Genomic DNA, 25,632 nt, shown 5'->3' with positions numbered 1-25,632 from the left:
TGTAGATAAATCGCCCGGGAAAATATACACCATACCCAATATCCAATTCCATAAAGTTAGACCCGTGCCCAATAACCCCCCGGACTCATATTCATGGATAGAACCCATACGATAGTATTCCTCATAACTCCAATACGGAAACTCCACGCTCAAGTACATGTAAACGCAAAAGCAAAAAAAAGGAGGCGCAACATTAGTAACTTAGATCAACGTGGCCTAGTTGCGCGATGATTTTGTCTTCTTCTGATATGGACGCTGCACTGTCTGTTTGACTGGAGCTAGTGCCGGTTCGTTGTCGAGCGAGGTCATTGTCGTGTTCAGTCAGTTGAATCCCGCTCGACGACGCGCCCTCGTCACGCATTTCCTGGAAGCTCCAACTGGGTTGGAAGGATTTGCTGTGCCAAGCGCGATCGACTCTCTCGTACAATTCATCGATCTGTTCGAGACTGATCTTACTCGTTTCGTATACCATAGCCCATACGAAGATGAAGGATACAACGCAAAAGAATCCCCAGAGGAAGAAGATCTTAGCCTGGAGATTGGCGTAACTCGGACCAGAGTTGACAAGATACGGGGTCCCATAAGCGATCGCAAAATTTAGGATCCAGTTTGAGGCGACTGAGATCGACATCGACTTGGCACGAACCTTGAGAGGATAGATCTCCGAGGTTACGACCCAGACGACGGGCCCCCATGATGCGGCGAAGAAGAATATATAGAGACAGACGAAAACGATGAGCACGATGTTGGTGCTGGTGAGCTCTGGATTGATTGTTCCAACGCTGCCGACGACGAACTGACATACAGCCATCCCGGCCGCCCCTATCATAAGAATGCGGCGACGGCCTATCGACTCGACCAGGATCATTCCAGGGACGGTGGAAACAACATTAACGACGTTGGTAATGAGAGCAATGACAAAGGGTGACTGGATACCAATATTGGTAAAGAAAGTAGTTCCGTAGTAGAATATGAAGTTACATCCAGAGAGTTGCTGGAGCATTTGTAGGCCGCTGCCGGTGAGGAGGCGACGACCTAGATGAGGCGTTCCAAGGAAAACATCGCGATAGCTTGAAGCTCCGAGACTCAGCTCATATTCGTGATTGGCTTCGATCTCGGCAAGCTCCTCGATTAGAGCGGGGTGGGTGATATCCAGGCGACGGAGACGACTGAGAGATGAAGCCGCGGCGCCATGGCGATTTCGTTTGATGAGATAGCGGGGTGTCTCGGGCAGGAGCATAAGCCCAAGAAGAAGGACACCGGCCCACACAAATTGGAGGGCAAGAGGAATCCGGAAAGCATTTGCCGTTGACATTCCCTCGGTTATAATGTTAACCATGGCGGCAAGGAGCAGGCCAAAAGTGATAGCGAGCTGGTATGCGCAAACCAACGTCCCTCGAATCCACTTGGGAGCCATTTCGGACTGATAGAGAGGGACCAGCACCGATATCACACCAACACCAAGGCCAGCGAAGAATCTACCATCACAGCAGTCAGCATCTGAAAGGGGATACTTGAAATGTCACGGGGGACATACCTTCCGCTGACAAGCGTTGGAAGGGCCATCGCAATGGTCTGAAGTAGGACGCCGAAGGCGAAAATAGCCACGGCAATTATAAGAGAAGTGCGTCGACCAAGTTTGTCACCCAAAGGCGCTGCCAACAAGGCGCCGAAAAAGGTTCCGGCGCTTAATATCGCTACGACTTGAGATGACTGTGCTGGCGATATATTTAAGATCATATCCTTGGGGTCGACGTATCCCGTCGTAAACTGTTTGCGAAAGGCCTTCATCGCTAATATCCCAGAGATCGTGCTATAGGGCAGTCAGTTTCCCATTACCATCGCAACATGCCGCCGATCCCATCCGCATTAACTCACCCCGTATCATATCCAAACAAGAGTCCTCCGGTAGCGACGAAAAGCCCGACCATAATGGCGGGTGCTGACGATCCCGCCACATTATCGGGCTTATGCCAGGAAGCCATGGCTATTGCCATGATCGGAGGGAAGCGGTCGTCGGGACCAAGGCAGGTTGAGGGAGGAGAGAAGCCGTCGTCGAGGGATTCGGATTCGGATTCGGTCGAGACTTTCGACAATGATGATCACCAGTTGTGGGCGCCCTCAAATATCTAGGCATCCCTATGCGCAGCAGGGACGGGGGGGACTCCTCGCACAGTTGTCCCCAGAGGCGGAGAGCAGCATTCCCCGAAGGCGCTCCAGTCCCTCAGCAATCCAGCGCCGTCCGAATCGCGATGTTTAAGGGGGTTGTTTGGGGGGAATCGTAGGGGAAACGCTCGTTGCGGAGATAGGGAAACCGACTTCGATGCAGATCTGCGCGAGGACGATGGGGGGAATTCGAGGACTGGGAGGTTTACTGGGAGGCGGAGAGGGCGAATCGAGAGTTCCCAGCTGGAGCGATGTTCGATATCGACGGTGATGGGGCGGTGGGCGTAGGCGTGGGCGTGGTCGTGGTCGTGGGCGTAGATTGTAGGCGCAGGCGTAGGCGAAGAGCGCTGTGGTCGTGAGGTTGTGGATGTCAGAGTTGCCAGAAGGTCGGGGGGGGGCTCTGGTTGTGGGGAAGCGCAGAGAATGCTAAATGGGCTGGGAGGAGAGCGAGTCTTGGAAGCCTGAGCGGCCTGAAAGCCGCAAAGCCCAAGTCCTCCATGGGCGGGTGTTCGAGTCCCCCAGCTTCCGATGGCGAAGATGCGCCAACCACCACTCAAACCCGCTGAACGCCCCTTCGACCACCACCACCACAAGCCACTCGGCAGCGGGCTGGTTAGGACGAAGTACATAGTTACAAAGGACGCCTGCTGTTACGCTGTTACGCTGGTCATCGCGCGCTGGGAGGCTTGGAGGAGCCTTGGGAGGGCTTGGAGCTCGACGGCTACTGGATGCTCATGTTCCTACGACGCCCACCGCACCGCCGTTCTCAGGGAAAGTCAAGAGTCAGGATGCACAGTATGTCAGGATGCGCTTACGGGGGTCCGTGGAAGTGGTGCGGTGGTGCAGCGCCGATGCTGATGGGGAGAGAATAATACTTGGATTTCCTGGATTCATCATCTCCTGGAGGCTGGAGACCGGGACGCACGCCCAGCTGTGAGGCACTGAGCTGAGACTCGACGACTCCAAGAGGCCTGCGTGTGCAACTGCGGCTTCTTCTTGTTCCCCCTTCCCCTGCAAATATAGGATCATGGCTGTCACATTCGCCCTCCCCAAGTCTCTCGACTTTCCACCGCCAGAACGGCCAACCACCAATAACGCCTCATCGTGGACCGGCTGGGCGCTCGCTGCATCGCTACGGCGAAGGGGCGTTGTCGTTGTCACCATCAATATTAAATGGGGAAGGAGACTGGTGCAGACTGGGCGTGAGACCAGTACAGAGTTCCTCGCAGGGGGCGAATAATACTCGCGGGAATATCACTCGAATCACTGCAGAGGACTGGAACGCGAGGGCGGCCGGATACCCATGATCCATGATCCATCAGCCTTGGAGAAGTCGAGGTTCAGAGTGAGTTACTGGCTATGAGCACGCACACGACCACGTTGACCGTTGGGGCCCTGCGGTGAGGCTCTAGATAGCGAGTATCGACTCCATACGTACTGTGCAGTACTTCGCACAGAACCACGGACGTAGGTACGTACATACAGAGCCGTGGATTGACTCGTCAGGTTCCATGAATACCGGCATCTAAGCATCCTACTCGACTTACGCAGTACTCGAGTACTGTACAATGCTACTTCGTACGTACAAAGTACTCATATCTGCCAAGGACCACCGAGGCGCTGTTGTCCCGCGTCGTTAGTTATCATATTATTCAACAGCAAGTACAGTAACTTCCCATCCTCCTCCTCCTCCTCATCCTCTCCTTGCTAGCTCCAAAGTTTGAAGCGGTCGCTACTTGGGGTCGCAGGCTTGCACTTGCGCTTGCACTCGCACTTGTGCCCTTCCAGCCGGATCATGGGTCTCGTTTCCCTCCCAAGAAAGTCCCAAGACGCTTCCGCGTTTTCGCAATCTTATCATTACACAGCATCAATCCGAGGTTACACGTTCCAACACGTTCCAACACGCGGTTTCTCACGGCCGACTGGGTGGACAATGTCTTTGTGGCAGGCTTGTGCGTCGCTGGTGTGCCTGGTGCTAGATGATCTTGCATGATGCCTCCTCGACTCCGCTTGTTACCTCCCGAGTCTTCTTCGTCTGCGACTCTGCGGTGCTCGGCAGCACAGGCAAAAATTTCAGCAGGCAAAAGGAAGTTCGTGGCTTGCTTAAGGTAGGTTTCGTGGTGCAGTCGCCCGCCAGGGAACAACTCAGGTCTACATTATTACCGTCCTAGTGCCAAAACCTCCTTTACACTACCTGCAGCAGCGCAGCAGCCACTCCTGTCGGCAACCAAGCGGCGAGGAATTGCATCCATCCGGGAAATCAGAGGCGGAATTGTTACACAGCAAGATCCCCAAATTGCAGAGTCGCAATATTGATGTTCCGTACAGTGAGGATTTCCAGCCAGAAGGTTTTCCTATTTCGATAGGGCAACAGTGTCTCCTGGGGCCCGTTTGGGGAGATTTCGCGGCGTCATCACCGTAACACCTGTTGATTAATCTGACGATTTCCACAACTGGCTCCGCACATGCCTTTCTGCGGTTTGCAGTTTACGACTTCGTGCCAAGTACCAAGCATCGAATGGCACAGTCATATCTCAAATGTATTCAGACTGTCCCCTGCTTGTTGAGTTGGTTTTTCTAGCCAATCCTCCGTATCGAAAGCGGATCTATAAGTGCAGAGTGTGTCGTTGTAACCCCCTAAAAATTGCATATCCGCGCCAACTTAAGCCAAACCAAGCACCACGGAGACGCAACTCATACCACCGCCCGGGAATATCTGCTCAAATCCTTCACGGTATGATTACGATCCGGGACCAACACTCCGTTTTGTTCTCTTTTATCTTTCATACGGTACTTTCGCATCCGGCGCCCCAGTTATTCGACTCTCTCCTGCTTCAGGCAACATTCGGTAAGGAAACACCCTGCAGGCCAGCAGCTCAAGCCTCACGGACGGCATGAAATCAAGCAGGCGGGCTTCCCCCATGGAGAACGGCATGAAGCGCACGCGGAACCCACGATGGCACGATCCATAAGCCATCAGCCCACTGTCCACTGTCCGCCGTCCACCGCTTTCAGTAGTCGCTGTGCTCCGGAGTCCGCACGAAGCAATCGCTAGCGAGATTAAATGAATTATTAGAACACTTACTGGGGGCTTTCCATAATGTTTTCACATGTGTTTCGGCGACTTGGGGATCGATCTCGTTAAGCGCATATGGGGGGGATCTTAAGAGGTAATGCTTCATTATTGTTGCCAATCCCCCAATATGAGTGGCGCCTGAAGTCGCTTGGGCAATTCGCGCTTTGTCTGCTTCGATCCTAAAGGAATGGCTAAAACACCTAGCCTATGCTATCTAACTGGAAACAACTATTATCAATGCAGCAATAAATACCTTCGGTGCTAGCAGCCGCCGATCGCAAGAAAATCCGTTATCCCCAGCCCACTAACTTCACCAACAGTGACCAACTCCACCAGACCCATATCTGCACACAATCGGCTATTCAGACAGACGTCCGTTCATACGGCATATCTCAACGCTCCAACATGGATCTAAATTGCTTTCTCCATATATATGTACGGCCCCTAGCAAGCGCACATGCTTATTATCTTGCGGCGCCAAATATCTACTTATCAAACACATCATGGCATTTACTTGCTGCGCTAACATTCCACAAAGACCATCAACACTCGATATCCTACTACCATTTCCGAAAGAACCTACGCAGACAGTCTGCTGACTTCTATTTATTGAATACTCCCTATCCGATCCCACCCCACCATCCTCCTCTCCAACTCTCTATCTCCATCCTCTCCCAAACTCAACCCATATCGTCAAAACACCCTCCACTACTCCCTCCTATCAACCAACCCACCCCTCCAAACCCAAATCCAACCCTAGACCCCACAAACCCCCAAAACCCGGGGAAACCCAGCCCAACCCACATCACATCAATCTTCCAAGCGCTCTCCCTCCCCTTTCTGCGGGGTGCAGAAAACCGTGCCGACATAGGCGACCGAAGCAACAACAAAGGACCGATTAATCGGGTGCCCAAGCGGGTCCCTACATGTAACACCGATCGTGACACCCGCCGAGCCTTGCTTAATCGCCACGAGGGCGTGAAAAGGGCCTTGTGTGTGTATGCCAGTAGTAGTCTTGTGCATTGAAATATCAGTTAGCGCAGAGCGAGCATTCTATGATAGCGTTATTAACTCGGGACTACTCTTAAAGTCTAAGCCTAAACAGAGACGAAGGCAGACGGAAAAATCACGCACATCCAACATGTGAGGCGCATTTATTTCATTTATTCGGCCGATCGATATTGCTCACTCAATATATATACCTTACTTATACGTATTAATACCCTACTTATATGTATGTAAGTCAAGTTAAAAAAGCTAAGCGCAAGATAAGGTATATATGTATCCCAAAAAAGAACAAAAAAAGAGCCCAGGTTTATTTTGAATTGTTGCGTTATTTTTTTTATGCTTATGCTGTGTGCTTTGCTTCCCTTCGCAGACATACATACATACATACATCCCTTATCAGTACAAACAAACCAAAAATTATATTCCCTTTCCCCGCGCTAAGATAGAAAAAAGAGGATAACCCCTCTCTCTACGGGGCATCCATTCGTAACTTTAAATCATCACACCAAAACTCTAGAGCTCCACGTCTAAAGCTCCAATGTAACTTTTTGTCCCTTGACCCGTCCGATAACCTGATCGGGAGCATACTTGGGGATAACCTCGTCGTCGTGCAACATCTCGAACTCCTCGGTGGCGTCCCGGCCCATGAAGTTCATGATCGCCTGGGGTCCGCCTGGGTGCTCCTCGAGCCAGTTCGACAGGTCCATCACCACGCCCTTGACTACGACCCATAGGTCCTCCTTCGTGTTGTGCTTGGCTACCTCCTCCATGGTGAATTCTTTCTCGGGGATCTGGAACGCCGCTGGCTTGACGCTGGCGCCTGCGGTATTTCCAGACGCAGGTGCGGCCGAGATAGCTTGTTGGGATCCGCCGCCTGAGGAGGAGCCTTGGGTATCCCACTCAACTGTCATCTTACCCGGTTGCGAGGGGTCGAGGTGCAGGGAGATTTGGCCGAGACGTTGCGAGGCACCGCCGGCGCTGCCCTTGAGCGCATTCTGGAAGAGGTAGTTGCTTGCTGTCTCGCCGGAGACACGGCCGTAGACGACGCAACCAAGGAGGGATGAACCACCGAGACGGTTGGCGCCGTGGACACCACCCGCGAGTTCACCGCAGGCGTATAGGCCCTCGAAGGGCTTGCCTTCCGAGTTGAGAATCTCGGCCTTGTCGTTGATCTCGATGCCGCCCATGGTGAAATGGAGGACGGGCTCCATGACAGAGACGTGGTAGTCATCATTGATGTCTAGAGGGCCGTTGTGGAAGAACTTCTTGCCCCATGGGTCCTTGATCTTTCCGTCGGCGATGTCGTTGTACGTGGTGAAGGACTTTTGGAGATGCTCTGGTGTGCAGCCAATCTCCTTGGCGAGTTCGTGGCCGGTCATCTTCTTCATCAGGCCACGGCCGGAGTAATGACGGGTGTGGAAATCGAGGGCGGTTGAGGCCTTTGAGTTGAGGACGAGACGGATGGGGAACTTGCCCTTCTCCTTCTCCTTCCACATCATTCCTGAGACGTAATCTCTGTGGCCGAGGTCGTCGCAGAATCGGTCACCATCGGCGTTCAGGAGGATACCACCTTCACCACGGAGAGCCTCAGCGGCTAAGAACTTCCACTTGGAGTCAGGATCCTTGGGGTCAACGAGACCGGTAGGATGGACCTGGACCTTGTCCATATCAATGCCATTGCCTCCAATGGCCATAACCATCTTCTGTCCATCACCGGTGGCATGGACACCGTTGGTGGATGAGAGATGGAATGTATCGGGTCTGTGCTTCTTGAGAAGGGAGGTCTCTGTGAAATCAGCAGCATAGCCACCGGTTGCGAGAATGACTGGTCCGTCGACAGAGCAGCCCTCTCCGTTGTGCTCATATTTGACACCGGTAATCTTGTTTCCCTCCTTGTTGAGGCCAGTTACACGGGCCTTCTTGATGATTTGCACTCGCTCGGGTTCGGTCTCGGCGAGCTCCTCTAGGCGTTGCATCAACGCATATGTGATTGCCATTCCAGGGAACTTGGCATCGTGCCCTCTGTGAGTTCTTGGTTGTGAGTGGCCACTGTAGGTTGCAAATCAGCACATTGCCATTACCAATGGATATTGAGGGAGGGATGGTGCTATAAACATACCCTAACCGTGAGACAAGAGTCAAATCCAGGTTGAAGACATCCTGAAGCCACTCAACAGCAGCAGCGGACTTGTATGTCAGGACCTTGATCAGATCCGGTCTCGCCTTATCTCTTGCAGACTTCAGGGTGTCATCGTAGAATTGCTTGACGCTATCTTGGATGCCGCAGTCGACTTGTGTCCGGGTAAGAGCACCATTGATTCCAGAGGTGGCCTTGGTGGAGTTGCCTCCAAAGAAACCTATACAGTCTGGTCAGCTATCTGATCATGATTGCACGATGTGAGGCAATTCAAGCATTACATACCTTGTTTATCAAGGACAACGACGTTCCCGCCAGCGAGGTAGACTGTGTGCGCAGCACTCAAGCCAGACACTATTATTGACAATATGTTAGTAGCTACGTAGTTGGGGGGCAAACTCCTGGGGAATCACTTACAGCCACCTCCGACGACGACGATTCTAGGTGCCATGATGGATAATGTATGTAGTAGATGATGAGAGTGATTATGAGGATGAAGATGAAGATGGCAGACGAAGTGTTTGTTTGTTTACAGAGGACTTCGTAGAGAGAGCGGAGGATGAAGTAAAAGGAATGGAATGTAGGGCGGGTTTTGTGTCTCGACCCACGAGCGCGGAGCAAGTTGCTGTGTGGAGTGGCTTGGCTCAAATGCCGAGGTCCGCCAGGCGCTGAGTGTCGGCACAGCGCCGTCTTAATTCGGCGAATCGGCGACCGCCTTAGGTCAGCATGGCAGTCACGTGAGAGCTGTCGGCCCGCCGTCGGGTATCAAAAGTGGGGCCTGATAGGTGTTTGTCGGTCTTTAAGAGTGGAAGACAGTTGATTTTGCAGTTCCTTTTTGAGTTTTAATTCTACAAGTCAATTATTCTTTTTCTCTTTACTGTCTACACATAAATTCCAGCATCTGCGTCATCGGTGGCTGAAACTTCTGCTCGCAGTAAGCATGTGAAGCTGGCGAGGCGACGGTCAGATGACCCCAGGTTTTGCGGGGGATTTAACATTACTGTACACTCTGTTCTCCATAATTGGCATGTGAAGAAGCCTTTATGCGTTCAGAACCTGGAGGCGGGCTCGGGCGGGGCCCGATTAGGCCAAATTCCGCTCCTCCCCGGATTTACTACTTCTGTCCAAGTACAGTGTACCTGTCGTTCGTACCTTATTAGTAATGGGCCACGAAGTACTTAGTACGGGGTACCAAGTGCGCTAAAACCCTCTTCACATCGTCGTCTTTTCGGGCCAAGAAGTACCGATATGAAGGAATGGTTCACCACGTGAGAACTTACGACAATAAGTAGCATGACACAATAAGTAAGTACCTATCTAGGTAGGTAGGTAAGAGAGGTAAGAAGCATCTCACATGTCCCATTTGTAGTATTTTGTACCAGTACTATCGAGTGTAAAGCGTATCCTAATAGGCTTAAATCGACTAAATAAATGGCCTGATCCCATATGGAGATCGAACAATGGAGCTACCATGTTCCCCACTATAACCTTAAAAGTTCCTTCCAGATCTCCCAAGGATGGGGCATCGTTAATTTGAATTTTCCCATTCTTGGACGAAAAGGTGTCAGACTCGGAGTTCCTCCGAGTGGCCATTTCCACTCGTCTATATTCATTATAATCGTAGAGGTCGTGCCTAGATATTCTAGGGTCCCGGATCGCTGTGGAATCCCAAGCCAATAGACCATTTGTTGTCCCCAAGGCCACAGCCTGAACGCCTAATACCATATAATAACATCACGAACTTATTCTCCAATCCATATCCCTTATGCGTAATTCCTCACCCCCTTCAAGACCCAAACTTCCCCATTATAGACCTTATGCGGAACAGAACTAACTTCGATATTCCCGGGCTGAATCTGCCAAAAAGTTAACATCGCAACAATATATTTCCAATAGAGAACCTACTATCTTCTTCCCATCCCTACTCTCCCACCAAATCTTGCCTCCAGCAAGTGTATCCACCTTCACTCCCTCCTCCCAAGGACTATCAGGCACAACATGCGCCTCAACAAACCTCCTCAGGTTCCTATGCGCCCTATCCTCCCCGCTCTTTCCCTCATACGCACTCACCCCTAACCTATCGTAATCCTTGGGATCCTCCCATGGTTTTCTCGGTAGGCCCATAATCGCAGAATTCACGGGTGCGAGAATCGTGGTGTTGAGGGAGCTGTCTTCAAACCGCTGGCTTATGGGCGCAAAATCCCGAGTAAAGCCTGCGAAGATGTTGATATTGCGATCATTTCCAAGGACATCCGAGAGGATTACAGCGTCGTCGTCGGCGGGGTTGGAGGGAGCGGGAGGCTCGGTTTGAGGGGGCATCGCCGGGCCCAGGTTATGGTCAGCCATGGGATGTTGGTTTTGGCTGTAGACTGTGGTTATGAATCGCGCGGCCAGGAAGAGAGTCGTGAGAGATGTATATCTCATATTCGCGGTTACCTTTATCTAAAAGGCGCTGTTTGCATGACGAGTTGTCGTACCTAAGAACCGATTGCCAAGGCACGGGGTCCTCGAAGTTTGATTCACGTCATTGGCACGTGACAAGCTCGAAATGGGCCTCGAGCCTTTATCGTCTCCACCGAGTTATAAACTAAATTTTTCGTGATATTTCGAATATCTACATGAGTACTCCTTTATCCGTTAATGGAGAGAAATTTATGAGTCCAGCGACCCATGTTTCTAGAATCCCCAATCTATTTCCAGACCGGCAATGTCGGCTGTCTATCAGGCTCCTTTGTAGTCTACGTCACCTCATAATAACCTCACATTACCAATCAGAACTATTTACATATAATTATCTTAATCCCCTCTATTAAGGCGTTCTATCACAAGTCCAAACTATCATTAGACCTACTCTACGCCATCAAAATGAAGGTCATCCTCTCTGGTGCAACTGGCTATATCGGGAAGGAAGTTCTTAGCCAAGCTCTAAATCATCCTTCTATCACCGAGCTCGTATGTATCACTCGACGTCCTCTCCCAGAGCCTTTTGCCACGAACCCTAAGGTCAAGGTCATTGTTCTCGATGACTTCTTATCCTACCCTCCACAGGTGCTATCAGAACTGAAAGGTGCAGAAGCTTGTATTTGGTATGCATATCACTTAAAATGCTCCTATATCCCTTTTCCCAACAGTTCTTCCTTCCTATCAATATTATATCTTGAGTATCCATCCCCTAATTCCTTCAAAGGGCCTTGGGAGCCCCAGCCTTCAGGATGTCAGATCTAGAGGAGTGCCGAAAGATCGAAATTGGCTTCACGCACGCTGCAGGAGAGGCATTTGCTTCTTCTCTCGCACCCCAGCTGAAAGAGCAAGGAAAGACATTTCGATTTGTATATCTGAGCGGTGCCTGGGCCGAACGAGATGCGAGTAAAAAGTTATGGTTCATGCCTCAGACTAGGATGATAAAGGTACGGATATAAAGCCTTATACATACCCTGTGGGCATCACTTACTTACGATATGGCATCGTGATAGGGAGAAGTTGAAAGGGGACTTATTGCTCTACAGCAAAAGGAGTCTAACAATTTTGAAGTAACCGTTATTAGGCCAACAGGAGTACTTCCGAAGTATATCATGATTCCCAATCTACTCATCGGGCTTCTCAATTTCGTAAAGCTAGATACAGTAGCGTCTGTTATGGTTGATGAGGCAGTTGGGGGGGTGAATGGCCACAGGACTCTAGAAGCTTCGGATTTGAGAGCCAAGGCGCAAAAGTTATCTGCCAGTAATAAGTAATGCTTGGTTTTAGCTTTGGTTTGGGTTTTATGGTATAGGTTGCAGAGCTTTGTATTTATGAATTGGCGTTGGGCTTCGCCACTGTTCCCCTTAATTTGATAGTTCAGGTAGCAATTTTAAATACGAATATTTCTTGCTGTACCCACTTTGTGCGTTCGACTTAGAGGGGATTAGTGGGTTGACTTTACATATATATAGTACTAGACTCCACACAACCTCACTATCGGAGGCTTCCTTGTACTTCTTTATTAAATAATTAATTAAAATGTGGCTGTGTTGTAGGAGATGGGATGTGACTAGGGTTCGCAACGCTTGGTGTACCAGCTTCGCTAAGATATACATAAAGCAACTTATGAGAAACTAATAAACTATCTTAATCTTCATGTAGGCCTATTCTACTACAACCTCTTCATACATTAGCAATGGACAATCCGATATGCAATCCTTCCACCACGTGACTGACCCGTCAGTCATTTGACCCCCTGGTTCGCGGCTCGACACTATTTTGACTTCAACCATCAACCATCAACCATCTTGCCTGCTCACGCACTGTATTTCCAGATCGCTAGCACTCAACCGCCCCCAAAAACCATCATTGCGCTGCGTACTCGGCGGCTTGGCTGGTCTCTAGATATAACTACCAAGAAATTCGAATAGCCTTGAATGTTGTTGTTCGCTCGTCTGTTGTTCATCCGGAAGCGGATCACTCATCGCCCGTTTAGCCTTTAGCAGGCTATCAACCAATGCAACGCCTATCCCATCCTGTTTCAATGCCTCGTCAAATAATATATTCGAGTATGACGACGGCTCGCGGCCCGCCACGCTATTTAGATGAGATAACAAGTGTTATCCGGGGCAGGTAGCGCCTGTGGATTGACCATGTGATTTTTCGGCTTTTCAGTTCAGGATATTTCAAGGGATGACCAAGGTTGTCACACTATATATCAGCCACTTGGCGAATATCCTTCTAATAAGCCCATGGCGCTTGAGGCCCACGGCATTTCATATTGACTAGGTGTTTCAATATGTTCATTTAATTTCCCCGGATTCTGATCGGCGGTAGTTAGGCACATCCAGGGGGTCTTTCGTTTATAAGTACAGGCCAAGCCACCATCCAGGCTCGATACTGCGCTTCTCTCACTTCACTTGCACCATCATTACCATTGTATTGATAGGAAAGAGAAGCATATCGCACATCCTTTGTTCTTTCTGAGCCCCAGCATATAACCAATCACCATGAAGGTTCCTCAACTCCTCCCTGCGGTCCTCCTCGCGGCTGGAGCTGTCAACGGCCATGGAATGTGGCAGAAGATCAAGGTCAATGGTCAAGATCAAGGCCAAAATGTCGGTATCAGGCCTTCGTCGTCGAACAATCCTGTTCAGAATGTCAACGGCAACGAAATAGCATGCAACACAAATCTGTTAAATCCAGTGTCGAACAAGGTTATTCAGGTTCCTGCTGGAGCCCAAATGTCCGCCTGGTTCCAACATGTCATTGGCGGCCCTCAATTTGCAAATGATCCCGATAACCCGATTGCACCATCTCACAAGGGGCCAATTAGTGTCTATATGGCAAAGGTATGGTTGAACCGGCTCCTATTATAACTCCCAATCCACCAGTCCTTTTCAAAGCATAAACGAGTTATCTTGCTAACCGTGCTTAAAAAGGTGGACAATGCTGGAACTGCTTCCGCCTATAACTCTTACTCGTGGTTCAAGATCGCAGAAGAGGGCCTCAACACTGGTTCAGGCAAATGGGCAGTTGACACCATGATTGGCAACCAGGGCTGGTGGGATTTCACCATGCCATCGTGTATTGCTCCAGGTCAATATCTTATGCGTGTAGAGCTCCTTGGTATGAAATCAATACATTCCACTCCCCACCCCCCCTAAACGGCGAAGCTGACTCTGTCCACTTATAGCCCTTCATTCAGCATACAGTGCAGGTGGTGCTCAGTTCTACATGTCGTGAGTAACCATAACCCTAGTTCCTCCTATGTACCATCTAACATATGTAAGATGCGCGAACATCGAAGTCACCGGCTCAGGAACCAAGACCGGTTCCAATCTCGTCAAATTCCCTGGCGCATATCCATCCAACGACGCGTAAGCCCCATCCTCTTCCTAGTGCATTTTTATCTATTACTGACAACCATTTAGCGGAATCGTTATCAACATCTACAGCGGAACTCCGAGTCTCCCCAACAACGGAGGCAAGGCATACAAGATCCCAGGTACGTTCTTCAAAACCTAATAGCTACCACATTAGCTAATTATGCACTAGGTCCCCCTAAACTGACTTGCTAATCGCTTACCACAAACCTGATCCGTATGGATCAGACTGTGCAAGGAGCGCATTGCGTTGGCGTCTCATCTTGTTTGACTACCTCATCTATGATTGACTATTCATATCTTGCCTCGAGATAACTTAGTATGAATCTAGCATATACATATCTATGACACAGCAAGAATCCAGCTAGTAGTTTGCATGTGAACAGCTCTTATAAAATAGCGATATTTGAAGAATATGAGTCCGCTACTTAGCTCAGTCGCCGCTATTTTCTTCGCTACTATCAAGCCGCGCTGGCTCAGATGCCCTATATCACCGCTTCCTTTCGCTTGTAGAGTTGACTAAATCCAAAATGACCAAATCACGAGAATGTATGTCAGGGCACAATTTAAAGCTTGTAGTGATAAAATTTCTTATTACGCATATCTCAGCGATACTACTATCTTGCCTCAAACACTAGGTTTCGATAAACAGACCACCCGTGAATCTCTCCCAATTTCTGTGGCGTCCCAAGATACCCGCGGAGACCTAAGAGCGCACTATACGCACTATACCCTCTTGTATTATTTTGAAGTGCCGATCGGTACCATAACATATTGCATTCCCCCATTGCACCCCTCCATCGGCTCCCACGGCTCTTCCCTCAAAGCTTCCTAGCAACTCCCCTCAACCTAACATACCCAATCCACTCCCCCTCCTCGCCATCGCCACCATCGCCCCTAACCACCGTTCTCAACACCTCCTCCACCTCCTTCTCACACTCCTCTCTAACCTCCTTCCCCTTTTCCTTCTCCACAACATCAAAAAACTGCTTCCCCATCAAGATTACCCAGGCGCGAATCCCTCCCTCCCCAGCTTTCGTAGGCCGGTACTCCGATTCCAGCTGGAGGACTTCAAAACCGCCAGGGGAGGATGTGAGCGTCCGACGCATCCAGGTTGTAGAGGGGAAGAACCATGGGTCTGCGGCGCGGGCGAGCCGAATACCGATGCGGTGGGAAAGTGTGGAGAGTAGGGCTGTCCGCATTCTATGGGGGGATGGTAGTCAGTATGCCGCTTTTGGGCGTTTGAGTGTTTGACCGGGGGGAAGCGTATAGGCTATCAGGAATATATGTGAAAGGAGATATAAAAATAGAGCACGGTGTATCTACTCCCCGCTGTAGGGAAAGACAGATACCAGTGGAGGTTCACTCACTCGGCGCAATTCCCCATCCCCCCCATCTCAAAAACAAATATTCCGCCGGGTTTGAGCGCCTTATGCACGCCTTTGAAGAAATCATCCCGTCGATTTTCAGGGCGGAGAATCCACTGTATTACGTTAAGTCCTTGCCCTTCGTTTCAAAAGATGTGGACGGGGGAAAGAGGACTTACATGCATAGCGGCGTTAGAAAACACTTTATCGAAACTCTCTTTCTGAAGTTCTGGGTCGGTGTGGAGGAGTGTTGCGTCGAGGGCTGCACGTGTAAGATATTTGGTATATAAGATTTGGTATAAAAGATTTGGTATATAAGATTTGGTATATAAGATTTGGTATATAAGATTCCGTGAAAGGTGACGGGAATGTCGGGGAAAGGGGAGCACGGAAACGTAGGTGAAGAGGAAAGGGGGTGTACCCTCAAATGTGCAGATTCCAGATATTCTGGGGATTGCTGCTGTAGCTTCTTTGGCCGCGGTTATCATTGCGACAGAGCTGTCGACTCCATGGATCCGGCCTGTGCCTGATTCTTTGCATAGTGCCTGGGCGATTTGGATATTGAGCACGCCGTCTGGTTATGAAAGGTTAGGAAGGGGCTTTGGAGGGATAGGTAGACTAGCTGAGGATCATATGAAAATAATATAACATCCAAGAACTTAGATATCAGAGAATGGAGTACACATCTCCTTATTCACACTAGGAAATTAAACCCGACTCTCTCCCAACACCTTTGGAATGACCTAAACACATCCAACTCTCCGAAAGCCTCCACCTCTCCTAAACTTAAAAGGTCCCGACGCCAAATAATAGAACTCAAAATAACATGCCGGAAATGTAAGAAGTCGCCACTGAGAAAGAGTAACATATTTAGACTTACCACCACATCCAACATCCAAAATACGGTCCCCATCCCTGACATCAAGCCAACCAACCACTTTAGTCGCCAGCTTAGGCACAAAAGCGGCGGCATTCTGGTATGCCTCTGAAGACCAATGGTCCTCACCTTTCGCCCCCTTTTGACCTTCAACTGATGTGGACATGTTTTTTGGCGGGTATATATCACTACGTAGGTGGCTTGTCGAGGTTCTTGCAAGTGAAAGGTTCGGTACCAAGAATTTTAAACTCAAGAAAATTAAACCCACGATGAGGGAATATCTTGTATTTTGTGAATATGAGAAAGAGAAAGAGCGGTTTAGAAGGGAACGTACTTGTATGGGGGTTGAACTTATGGGGTGATGTCAGTTGGCGGCGGCCGAGCCGGTGTCGGAGCTGGCGAACCCTCAGCCCCCATAATTTGGATCTCAAGAGTAAGGGCTACGAGGATAATCGGAATATGTAAGTGCATTATGCTGTATTTATGGGGAAAGGCTCCGGTTTCGCTGTACATTTAATCCTTAGGTAAAAGTAAAGCATTGGAGGGGGAGATGGGTGTAGTTTTCGCGGGAATTTATTATGGATATAATAAGTAGAACGGCAGCATGAATAAAACTGCAATTAAGTAATTTGGTATTATTCGCTAATATTGGACCTGTGACCTCCGCGAGAGCCGTAAACATATATTTGTCCGTCAAAAAAATTCCATTAATCAATCTCCAGTAGCTGATATTTCTCATTCCCGAGCGCCTCCTCAATCCTCTTCATAACAGCCAAGACTTTCTCCTCTTGTAGCCTCTGGCCGACAACCTGAATACCAACAGGAAGCCCATGCATTGCAGTGGCATCATAATGTTTATAAGCGCCCTGTGCCACGCCATTCAACTTCTTGATATTGAATGTCTCAGGGAGTTGATCGAGGGATTTATCAACATGCGTGATGGGCATAACACCGGAACTATAATCAAGCTATTGACCCACTCATTAGCTTGACAACTTTCAATCAATAGACGTAGAATGAACTTACCATGTTGAATAAAAATGTATAACCGCAACTGCTCACAGCATCGTGCATCCCATCATGCGGAACAGCAGGTGTCGCGTTCGGGGGCGTAATCATAAAATCAATCTTCGTCTCTTGTTCCCACCACTCATGCCACTGAGCTTTATACGCCTCCCTCTTCGCGACTAACTTCCACTGTTCATAAGCAGACTTCTCCTTCCAACCCTGGACAATACCAGCCCAAATTTCATCGCGTCGGACATACTTAACCCAAAGGTAGTAGATCCACTTGAAAGGAGAGGCAAGTGACATAAGCCAGCTCATCTGCTTCACGCCGGGATCCATCCATTCCCCCGTTCGTTGGAATGATTTAAATGTTTTGCAGCCGTCAGAATTGAGGAGTTGGGAAGCGAGGCAGAGGGCTTCGTATGGTGATGGGGGATTTATATCGATGACTTCGTGGCCTGCTTTCCTCAACGCTGCTACCACTTCATCGAGCGCTCTTGCACAGGCTGGGCTAGGGTCAACGACGCCATCAGTTTTGAGCAGACCAACTCTAAACTTCTTCGTCTGTTGAATTTCCCGCTCTATTTCAGGACGCCATGATATGGGATGGACCGAGTGGTCGTATTTCCATGGTTCCATACTGATCAGGGATTTTGTGAAGTATGTAAGGTCTCCTAATGTTCTTGCCATTGGGCTAAAGACACTGGGAATACCTTCCTGGCCCGGCATACTAGTCAAGATTCCAGCCTTGGGCCATCGCCCAGTAGAGCACCGTAAAGCGTAAATCCCAGAGAAATGTGCTGGGACCCTGACACTCCTGTTCCGAACAATTAGCCCAGCCAACAGCTCAAAGTTACTGTAGACTCTTACCCTGCAACATCAGAGCCAATACCAATCCTCCCGCCGCCCGCAGCAAGTAACGCGCTTTCTCCACCCGTCGAACCGCCAGGAGAATACTTATCATTATGCGGGTTTGTGCATCGCCCCCAAACATCATTCGTAGACTCAAAACTCAACAATGTGATAGGCAGATTCGTTTTAACATACGGCACGGCCCCAGCATCCTTCAACAACTTCACCATACCCCCATCTTTCTCCACTTTGTTCCCCACATTGCTACTGTAGCCCACGGTGGTATCAAAGCCTCCGACGACAATCGTGTCCTTCAAGCTAACGGGAATACCAGCCAGCGGCCCTTTTACATTTATGCTTTCATCGGCAACCCAGCTCTCCGCAGCACCGATCATAACTTCCGTGATACAATTGGTTTTCTCGTGCGCTTTGATCGCCGCTTTCCCATAGGCGCGTAGGATATCAATGGGCTGTATGACCTGCTTGTGGACATCTTGGACTAGCTCTTCGATTGGCTTGGAGAGCACTTTCCGTTCCGGAGCGGTAAATGGGCCGTGGTAGCTGTTAAGATCTCGTATCCGCTGTGCACGTTCGGATTGTTTGAATTTACTGTGTTCTAGTTAGATATGTGTAGCATTGCGGATTGCTGTTGTTTGCTGCTGTAGTCGGCCGAGCTTGTATCCCGCATCGGAGCTGAATGCGGGGAAGAAAGAGCGACGGAAAGCTTACCAGTCCCGACGATGCTGTAAATAGTCGGATAGGAAGGCCATGTTGAATTGGAATAGCTGCTTGCGTTCCCAGATTTAAATAAATGGTTTGTATATTATATCAAAGGAAAGATCGCGGGCATTGTTGTGTAGAAGTGAGTTCTTTCAGAGATAAGAAGTATACAAGTCGTCCAAGTAGTACTTAGTACATATCTTACCCCTCTTATGCCTTTGATATGCGCCCCGAGGTCCCGATAAGCGGCTTAACGTGGCTTACCTAAGTTCTCCGCCCTTATCACCAGCCAACAGGTGAAGCTTCGGAAATAACATCGATATCACAATATCAATGTCTCCCTGCAACCTCTAAACACATTGCTACCATTTTCATGCTAATATCAATACCAGAATGGAGCAAAAACAGATACCCGAGCTGCTCAAGGTCTCCGAGCTCCTAATATGCAGCACCTGCGGCACTCAATTCGACACACCTGCCTCGTCCTCTCAGCTAACAAGCTGTCTAATTTGCGACGACCCCCGCCAGTACGTGCCCCCCTCAGGGCAGTCATTCACGACACTCTCTGAGCTCAGGGCCGCAAACCCCCAGAACAAACACGAGGTTATCTCCGGCGACGACCGGTTCCTCAGCTTGTGTACCGAGCCAAGAGTGGGAATCGGCCAGCGAGCAATCCTAATCAAGACGCCCGTAGGCAACGTGTTATGGGATTGCATCACATACCTTGATTCCGCAACTGTAGAGTGGATCAACAGTCTCGGGGGCCTGGGCGCGATAGTTATAAGCCATCCGCATTACTACACTACGCACCTACTCTGGGCGGAGGCTTTTGATTGCCCGGTATACGTGAGTTCCGAGGATAAAGAATGGTTGTGTCGACTCGACGACCCCTCGAAGCCTCGGCGGAGGTTCATCGCGGATCCCGAACTAGACATTGAAATCAAGGGCCAGAAAACTGGTATAAAAATCTTAAAGCTCGGCGGCCATTTCCCCGGGAGTTTGGTATGTTTGGCGTACGGCCGGTTGCTCATTGCAGATACGTTGATGACGACGCCAGCTGGGTTGGGGGATTGGAGTCATGGCCCCGGTGCAGGTACCGGTAGACCCAAGGGGATGAATAGCTATTCGTTCATGTGGAGTTATCCCAATATGATTCCGCTTTCCCCTGAAGAGCTCGAGGTCATGTGGGCAGTATTGAAGAAGCATGCCTTTTCTAGTACGCATGGTGCGTTTGGACAGGACCTTATCGATGGTTATGGTGGTAGCGAGGCGCCTGTTAAGAAGAGGGTCCTGGAGAGTATGCAGATTCAGACGAGGAGGATGGGGTGGACAGATCATGCTATTTTGAGCGAGACTTGTTAAATGTGTTGGAACTGAATAGGCGGTGACTGGAATGATAGGAGAATGATACCTTAGATCCAGCCGATGTTTGTTTAATATGCAGCACATAACGTGCGTGCTACCTCGCCTCGAGCTGGCGATATCGACGTCGTTATAGCCAAGGCGTTGAGGGCATGCACTTCTCTACAGCCTTTATACCGTCGCACTACTAACGATCATGTACCTTAGTAGTACTTATATATTTTGACTCCGGATCCAGTGTTATTCGTCACCTAAACTGGAATTACTTTTCCGGACACCCATAACTTCAATATACTTGTACATGTTGCTTCCCGAGGTCTATTTTTTGAAAGCAGCCCTGTTGCGTGCCTAAAACGAACATGCCCCCCCCCACGAGTCTCATACTAAAATAATACATATGGCAAGAATATCAAGTGCTGCCTGGATATAATCTCCAAGCATAACCAAAACCCGTTTCCGAGGCCGACCCACCAAGGTAACGTATCCCGTGCCTGTCGGGGAACCCCATTGCGTGTGTGTGCACAAAATCCTGACAGCCCAACTCCTTTCCAAATGCAACCCCGATTTACATCAACGCTTCTGCATAATCATTCATGTGCCAGTTTTCGTCAGCCATGTGTGACTATGTGTGCCTGGCGGCATTCTCAAGGGTCCCCTAAGCGGCAAGTCCCAAGAGACCGCTCTCCGACTCTAAAAGTCGTTTGCCGGCTGAATCCATCAGGCTAATGTCCCTATTAAAGCAGCAATGGGGATCTCGCAAAGTGGCCAATGATCGTTCGCACGTACAACCGAGTATAAGCGAGGGGGTGGTGTTTCCCTAGCGTCGTTGGCTAGAGTGGGTCCGAAGTCGTGATATTTGCTCCCTCGGCCGAACTCAAAGCCAGCCCCTTTTTCTAGATATTTTGAACGTTTTAAGGGGCCGTAATATTTTCGTAGTCTCATTTATTTCATCGTGGTCGTTTTGCTGCACTGACCATACTGTTATCATCATAGCCCCAATGTCTCTTCAACCCACCCTCATAGACGCTGGCCACCGACTCTTGCCACATGCTGGGACTGACGAAAGATGGTATCGGAGCTCCCGAGTATTGCTGTGGAGGAATTTGATGAGGAACTGCTGCGAGGTTCGCGGCTGAAACAGTCTGCACCTCCGAGATTGTTGGGATTTCCTGGGCACCTGAAGAGGGTAGTTTTAGAGGAGTTCGCGGGGGAGCGGAAGCATTGGATGCGGGAGGCGTACCAAACGTTGAGTTCCACTGGCTGCCAGAAAAGTTAGCACTTGGAGATCGTGGCTGGGGGACTTAGATTAGATACTTACTCAAAAAGTCTCGTAGGGTTCCAACTACTTGACTCGACGGTCGGCACCCCGCTTGCCATCGATTGCTGAGGACCTCGCTGGGAACCCATCATCATCAAAGACTGTGCAGCAGGAGAGTCACTCTTGGTGTCCGTAATTCCACCGGCAGAGATCGGCGGTGAGATAGGATGGTTTGGGTAACTAACTGGTTGAGATGGCTGTGTATGTTGGTGCCCTATGTTTTGTTGGTCTAGTGTAACTGCATGTGCTCCAAGGTTGCGGTATTGGTGGTTAGGCCGGGGAGGGGTTGTGTTCACGGGTGCCCCTGGACTGCCATAGGGGAAGCTTGGCTTTAACACAAATGGCTTCCTGATATCAGCTGAGAACGCCTGTCGAAGGGCATCGATTTGTTGTTGCATATCGGGCATCGGCCAGGAGCTAGTGCATTTCTCCAGAATTCGCATGTGCCGAGTAAAGTATTCCCGAGCATCCCCATTCAAATCCGGATCTGGTGATGTGAGTGCGACCTAGACAACTATTAGCACGCCGAAAATTTGCATTGGCGGTCCTGGCTTACCAGGTGGAGGACTGTGCATGTCAAAATACAATAAATTGTGAAGTTGATTCCCCTTTGCATGCTCAACAACCCGGTCATGCCAAAAGTTTGCAGGATACCCTCTTGCAATCTACACAACAGCTTCGCCGATGAATAGCATATCATCATGTGGTGCTTCCAACCCCCATCCATCCCCGTTGGCTCCATAAATGTAAGCTGCGGTCGATGCAGCATTATGATACTCAGGTAATAGTACGAGTGGAGGTTGCCAATGAAATGGGAGGGCAGCCATGGCGGAGATCCATCTGAAGAGAATGTGACTTGTAGGTCCGATGGCAAATCGTTCATCCAAGTTTCGAAAGAGGGATTGAGTTGTACAAAGTCGGGATCGATTCCCCAGTCCTTCTTTTTCTTTATTTTCGCGTAAACATTGTTCATTCTCCTGACATTTCGTACTACCCTGGTTAAATAAGTAAAGTTGCGTGACATGCTGAATTCCGAGTCTTCAAGCCCTGGTGACGGTCTTGGCACACTCAGATCTAATGTGTCCATGTCGACTGCGAGATCCGTGCGCCCTGCGTGGAGTTAGATACTAGCTTGTAATGCTCTAGAGGAACTGACCTTGTGGTGAACCGATCATTAGCTCGCAGATAAAGATTGTTTGCCATATCCGGGTTTTGGTTATGCAGTCTGCGATGTTAAAACCGCACGGTTTGCCTGCCTTGTGGTCTTCGTAATGCTCATCTAGACCCAAATCCTTGCCCATTTGTACACATTGCACAACTGTCATCCAGGACCGGAAGTAGTACCCTCGTTTTGGTGCCGACTCTCGTGCTTTTAGGATCATCAACGTTGCTTGAAGGGTACTCAATCGTGGAGTATCCATGAAGGAATCCGCATGCTCTGAACTTTATTAGTTTTATATAGTGTAAGAAGATCTCGAGGAATCTCACTAGAGGCAAGAGCTAGCCACTGATGCCCTTGTGCTGGCTCATCCGCTAGTCGTCCTGCTATGGCAAAAATAGCCTCAAGAACCAGAGGCGAAATCGCTTCTCGATTCGTATGCCACTGGTGGTAAAAGAGCGGTTTGTTGAGGACTGGAACGTACGGATGGACATTCGTGAAGTACATATCGAAGTACTGCAGGATGGTCTCTTCGTCCGGCATCAATTCTGGTGGTATTCTCACCTTGAGATCTGGACCGGGTATTGAAGGCGGCAAGACGTCTTTGAACTCATCAACATCCTCAAATGCTGGCTCTTCAATGGCTGACTTGACCTTGTTCTTATTTAAATATGGAGCTATATCGGATTAGATTGATTAATACGGATGGGGGAATAAGACTGTTTACCTGTGCCAGCTTCGTTCATTTTGAGTTCTCCCAGTAAATCAGACAAATCCTGTTGCCCATATTGGTCCTGATGGTACGTTTCGGGTGATTCTGGGTGCGATCCTTGGAGAGGTGGTGTGGGGAAGACATTTTGAGCGGCATAGTGTTGATTCTGATCGATTATCCCAACTGATGGTTGTAGGCTATTATATTGAATGCCGGGTTGGCCATGTGAAGTAGGCCCACCATAAGGCACTGACTGGTAAACGCTGGGAGGTTCAGCGTAAGTCACCTGCTGCGCGTATACTGGAGGGATATTTTTGTTGGCCGCGGTTAGCTGATGGTGTTGTTGTTGCATGGAAACCTGTTGATGGTAATCATCCTCGCTATTTCCTCCAGCTTCGTAGCTACTCCTCTCTGGATCGAAAGATTGTGAGTTTGAGGGGAAGTCACGATCATAGTTGACAGTTGGTGGGACGCAATGGAGCTTCAGCCGAATACATGCCGAACATGGCCAGGTGTTGGTCGTTGCCGCATCACATTTGATCTTCCGCCTTCTGCATCCCTCACAGGCGCGCATTACTGTTCGGAATCAGCGCGTGGATTCCCCAGGTTTGGAAAATAACGTACCCTTTAGACGTTTGTGGCGGTTGTGTTCGTCAACGAATACATAATCTAGACAGAATTAGGAGCTATACATATGAAGGGTTTAAGGATTTCCAGAGGATGTCGCACTCTTCTGATTTTCTCGCTGCCCGAAATTATTCGGCGCATATGCGAAGTTTTGCATCTGGGAATTTTGAGGAAGCAACCTCCGGTTTCCCGGGTCGCCAGACATGGTGGCTATTAGATGTAATGATGCGAGTTGGGCTGCCTACAGCTATCCAGCGTCTGGCAAGAGTAACTGTCTTCAAGAAGTTACCGGCGGGTCCTTCTGGGCCTGATGTCGAGGGCCCAAGTGAGAGAAACAATCAATGATCGATCGAAGTTGATGACGGAATGCTAAATCCTTAGAGCCCCGGCCGGTAGGGTCCCTCGGTTTCGTTCCCCGCTGTGAGTTATGAGCTCTTGAAAACCAACAATGCCACGACACGGGATCTGAAATTAATCAAGACCAAGGGCTTGGGTGCTCGATAATGCATAAAAGCAATCAGGGCTTACCTATTATTTGAATGGGAAGGTGGGGTTGCGGTGGTACTACAACTAATTCTGTACAAGTTCGCATTGGTACACAGGAACGAGGAGATGTATGAAGTCAACGCCGCCAGGTGAACCGCGCAATCGGCAGATGTAGGTTGGCTGCGTCCGACTTTTACGATCACACACAGACGGCTAGCCCCGTAGCAGAAGGTCTTGAAGCACACGCCACGGCTGGTGGGAGTCGAAGCAGACGCGAAGGAGTCGGGACTAGAAGCCAGAAGCTAAAATGCCAGGAACGTGGCTTCGAGAGGGAATTGAGGACCCCGTGCTGTGGTTATGATGCAGAAGGGGCCGCAAAAGACGCCCAAGTTGCCGCTGTGGATGGCCGCTGTAAGAGCGAAGGGATAGCCCTTACGACCTTACTTCGTACGGTCTATGCCAGTATGGGTAGCGCCTGGGGTTGCCCAATCGTTAGCGGAAACGACTAGTGGGAATGCTTGCACGGTGGTGTTCCCTGCCATGAGCAACGGGGATGTTGGCACGCCCCTTCAAGCCCTCCAAGACCTTCCAAGCCCTTCACGTCCTCCAGGCCTGTTAAGCCCCCGTCAAGCCGGCAAAGTTAGAATGTATTGCCCCTCCCTGTGTATGTGGACGACGAAAGCCGATGTTCCGCCACTCTGGCAAGGTTGGATTCCTCTCCCCCTGCCAGCAGAAAGTTGAGAATATCAGATAGCACTGCGCACCGGCTCTTCACGTGCAAGTGGTGTCCTTTGATCGCCCTTGGGACCGAGGATCAGAATGCGGCCAGGCGGATGAGAATGAGATGTGGCTGAGTTTCTCTGGACACCCTCAGGCTGAGGCTGTCGTGGTGACCCGACTGGGTGAGATCT

General features: G+C 49.7%; 9 protein-coding genes across 9 annotated transcripts; 3 read left to right on the top strand and 6 right to left on the bottom strand.

Moving 5' to 3' along the window:
- Nucleotides 1–193: 193 nt before the first annotated feature.
- On the bottom strand, nt 194–1,997 carry BP5553_08617 (MFS general substrate transporter; the record flags this gene model as incomplete). Its single annotated transcript, XM_032017240.1, has 3 exons — nt 194–1,478; nt 1,538–1,813; nt 1,879–1,997. The coding sequence occupies 3 exons, from the start codon at nt 1,995–1,997 to the stop codon at nt 194–196; spliced, it is 1,680 nt and encodes a 559-aa protein (XP_031866671.1).
- A 4,780-nt stretch (nt 1,998–6,777) lies between these two features.
- On the bottom strand, nt 6,778–8,838 carry BP5553_08616 (Uncharacterized protein; the record flags this gene model as incomplete). Its single annotated transcript, XM_032017239.1, has 4 exons — nt 6,778–8,299; nt 8,370–8,607; nt 8,673–8,741; nt 8,805–8,838. The coding sequence occupies 4 exons, from the start codon at nt 8,836–8,838 to the stop codon at nt 6,778–6,780; spliced, it is 1,863 nt and encodes a 620-aa protein (XP_031866670.1).
- An 899-nt stretch (nt 8,839–9,737) lies between these two features.
- Nucleotides 9,738–10,811, bottom strand: BP5553_08615 (uncharacterized protein; the record flags this gene model as incomplete). The annotated part of the gene is made up of 3 exons (XM_032017238.1): nt 9,738–10,094; nt 10,169–10,243; nt 10,293–10,811. The coding sequence occupies 3 exons, from the start codon at nt 10,809–10,811 to the stop codon at nt 9,738–9,740; spliced, it is 951 nt and encodes a 316-aa protein (XP_031866669.1).
- A 441-nt stretch (nt 10,812–11,252) lies between these two features.
- Nucleotides 11,253–12,121, top strand: BP5553_08614 (uncharacterized protein; the record flags this gene model as incomplete). Its single annotated transcript, XM_032017237.1, has 3 exons — nt 11,253–11,473; nt 11,575–11,794; nt 11,861–12,121. The coding sequence occupies 3 exons, from the start codon at nt 11,253–11,255 to the stop codon at nt 12,119–12,121; spliced, it is 702 nt and encodes a 233-aa protein (XP_031866668.1).
- A 1,236-nt stretch (nt 12,122–13,357) lies between these two features.
- BP5553_08613 (Endoglucanase II) lies at nt 13,358–14,428 on the top strand (the record flags this gene model as incomplete). The annotated part of the gene is made up of 6 exons (XM_032017236.1): nt 13,358–13,699; nt 13,790–13,976; nt 14,044–14,089; nt 14,141–14,227; nt 14,282–14,355; nt 14,406–14,428. 6 exons carry the CDS (start codon nt 13,358–13,360, stop codon nt 14,426–14,428), a joined length of 759 nt encoding a protein of 252 aa, XP_031866667.1.
- A 626-nt stretch (nt 14,429–15,054) lies between these two features.
- On the bottom strand, nt 15,055–16,643 carry BP5553_08612 (Uncharacterized protein; the record flags this gene model as incomplete). The annotated part of the gene is made up of 5 exons (XM_032017235.1): nt 15,055–15,436; nt 15,604–15,716; nt 15,780–15,862; nt 16,022–16,174; nt 16,481–16,643. The coding sequence occupies 5 exons, from the start codon at nt 16,641–16,643 to the stop codon at nt 15,055–15,057; spliced, it is 894 nt and encodes a 297-aa protein (XP_031866666.1).
- Nucleotides 16,644–17,184: 541 nt separating this feature from the next.
- Nucleotides 17,185–19,107, bottom strand: BP5553_08611 (Amidase signature (AS) enzyme; the record flags this gene model as incomplete). The annotated part of the gene is made up of 4 exons (XM_032017234.1): nt 17,185–17,445; nt 17,504–18,302; nt 18,356–18,946; nt 19,067–19,107. 4 exons carry the CDS (start codon nt 19,105–19,107, stop codon nt 17,185–17,187), a joined length of 1,692 nt encoding a protein of 563 aa, XP_031866665.1.
- A 343-nt stretch (nt 19,108–19,450) lies between these two features.
- BP5553_08610 (Uncharacterized protein) lies at nt 19,451–20,419 on the top strand (the record flags this gene model as incomplete). The annotated part of the gene is made up of 1 exon (XM_032017233.1): nt 19,451–20,419. The coding sequence occupies one exon, from the start codon at nt 19,451–19,453 to the stop codon at nt 20,417–20,419; it is 969 nt and encodes a 322-aa protein (XP_031866664.1).
- A 947-nt stretch (nt 20,420–21,366) lies between these two features.
- On the bottom strand, nt 21,367–24,440 carry BP5553_08609 (Uncharacterized protein; the record flags this gene model as incomplete). Its single annotated transcript, XM_032017232.1, has 8 exons — nt 21,367–21,679; nt 21,738–22,243; nt 22,294–22,847; nt 22,894–23,175; nt 23,226–23,573; nt 23,624–24,184; nt 24,233–24,277; nt 24,338–24,440. The coding sequence occupies 8 exons, from the start codon at nt 24,438–24,440 to the stop codon at nt 21,367–21,369; spliced, it is 2,712 nt and encodes a 903-aa protein (XP_031866663.1).
- Between the last annotated feature and the right edge of the window lie 1,192 nt (nt 24,441–25,632).

The sequence above is a fragment of the Venustampulla echinocandica genome (genome assembly GCF_003357145.1).
Source record: "Venustampulla echinocandica strain BP 5553 chromosome Unknown scaffold_8, whole genome shotgun sequence".
NCBI lineage: Eukaryota > Fungi > Ascomycota > Leotiomycetes > Helotiales > Pleuroascaceae > Venustampulla > Venustampulla echinocandica.
This window is presented reverse-complemented; position numbering and strand designations above follow the sequence as displayed.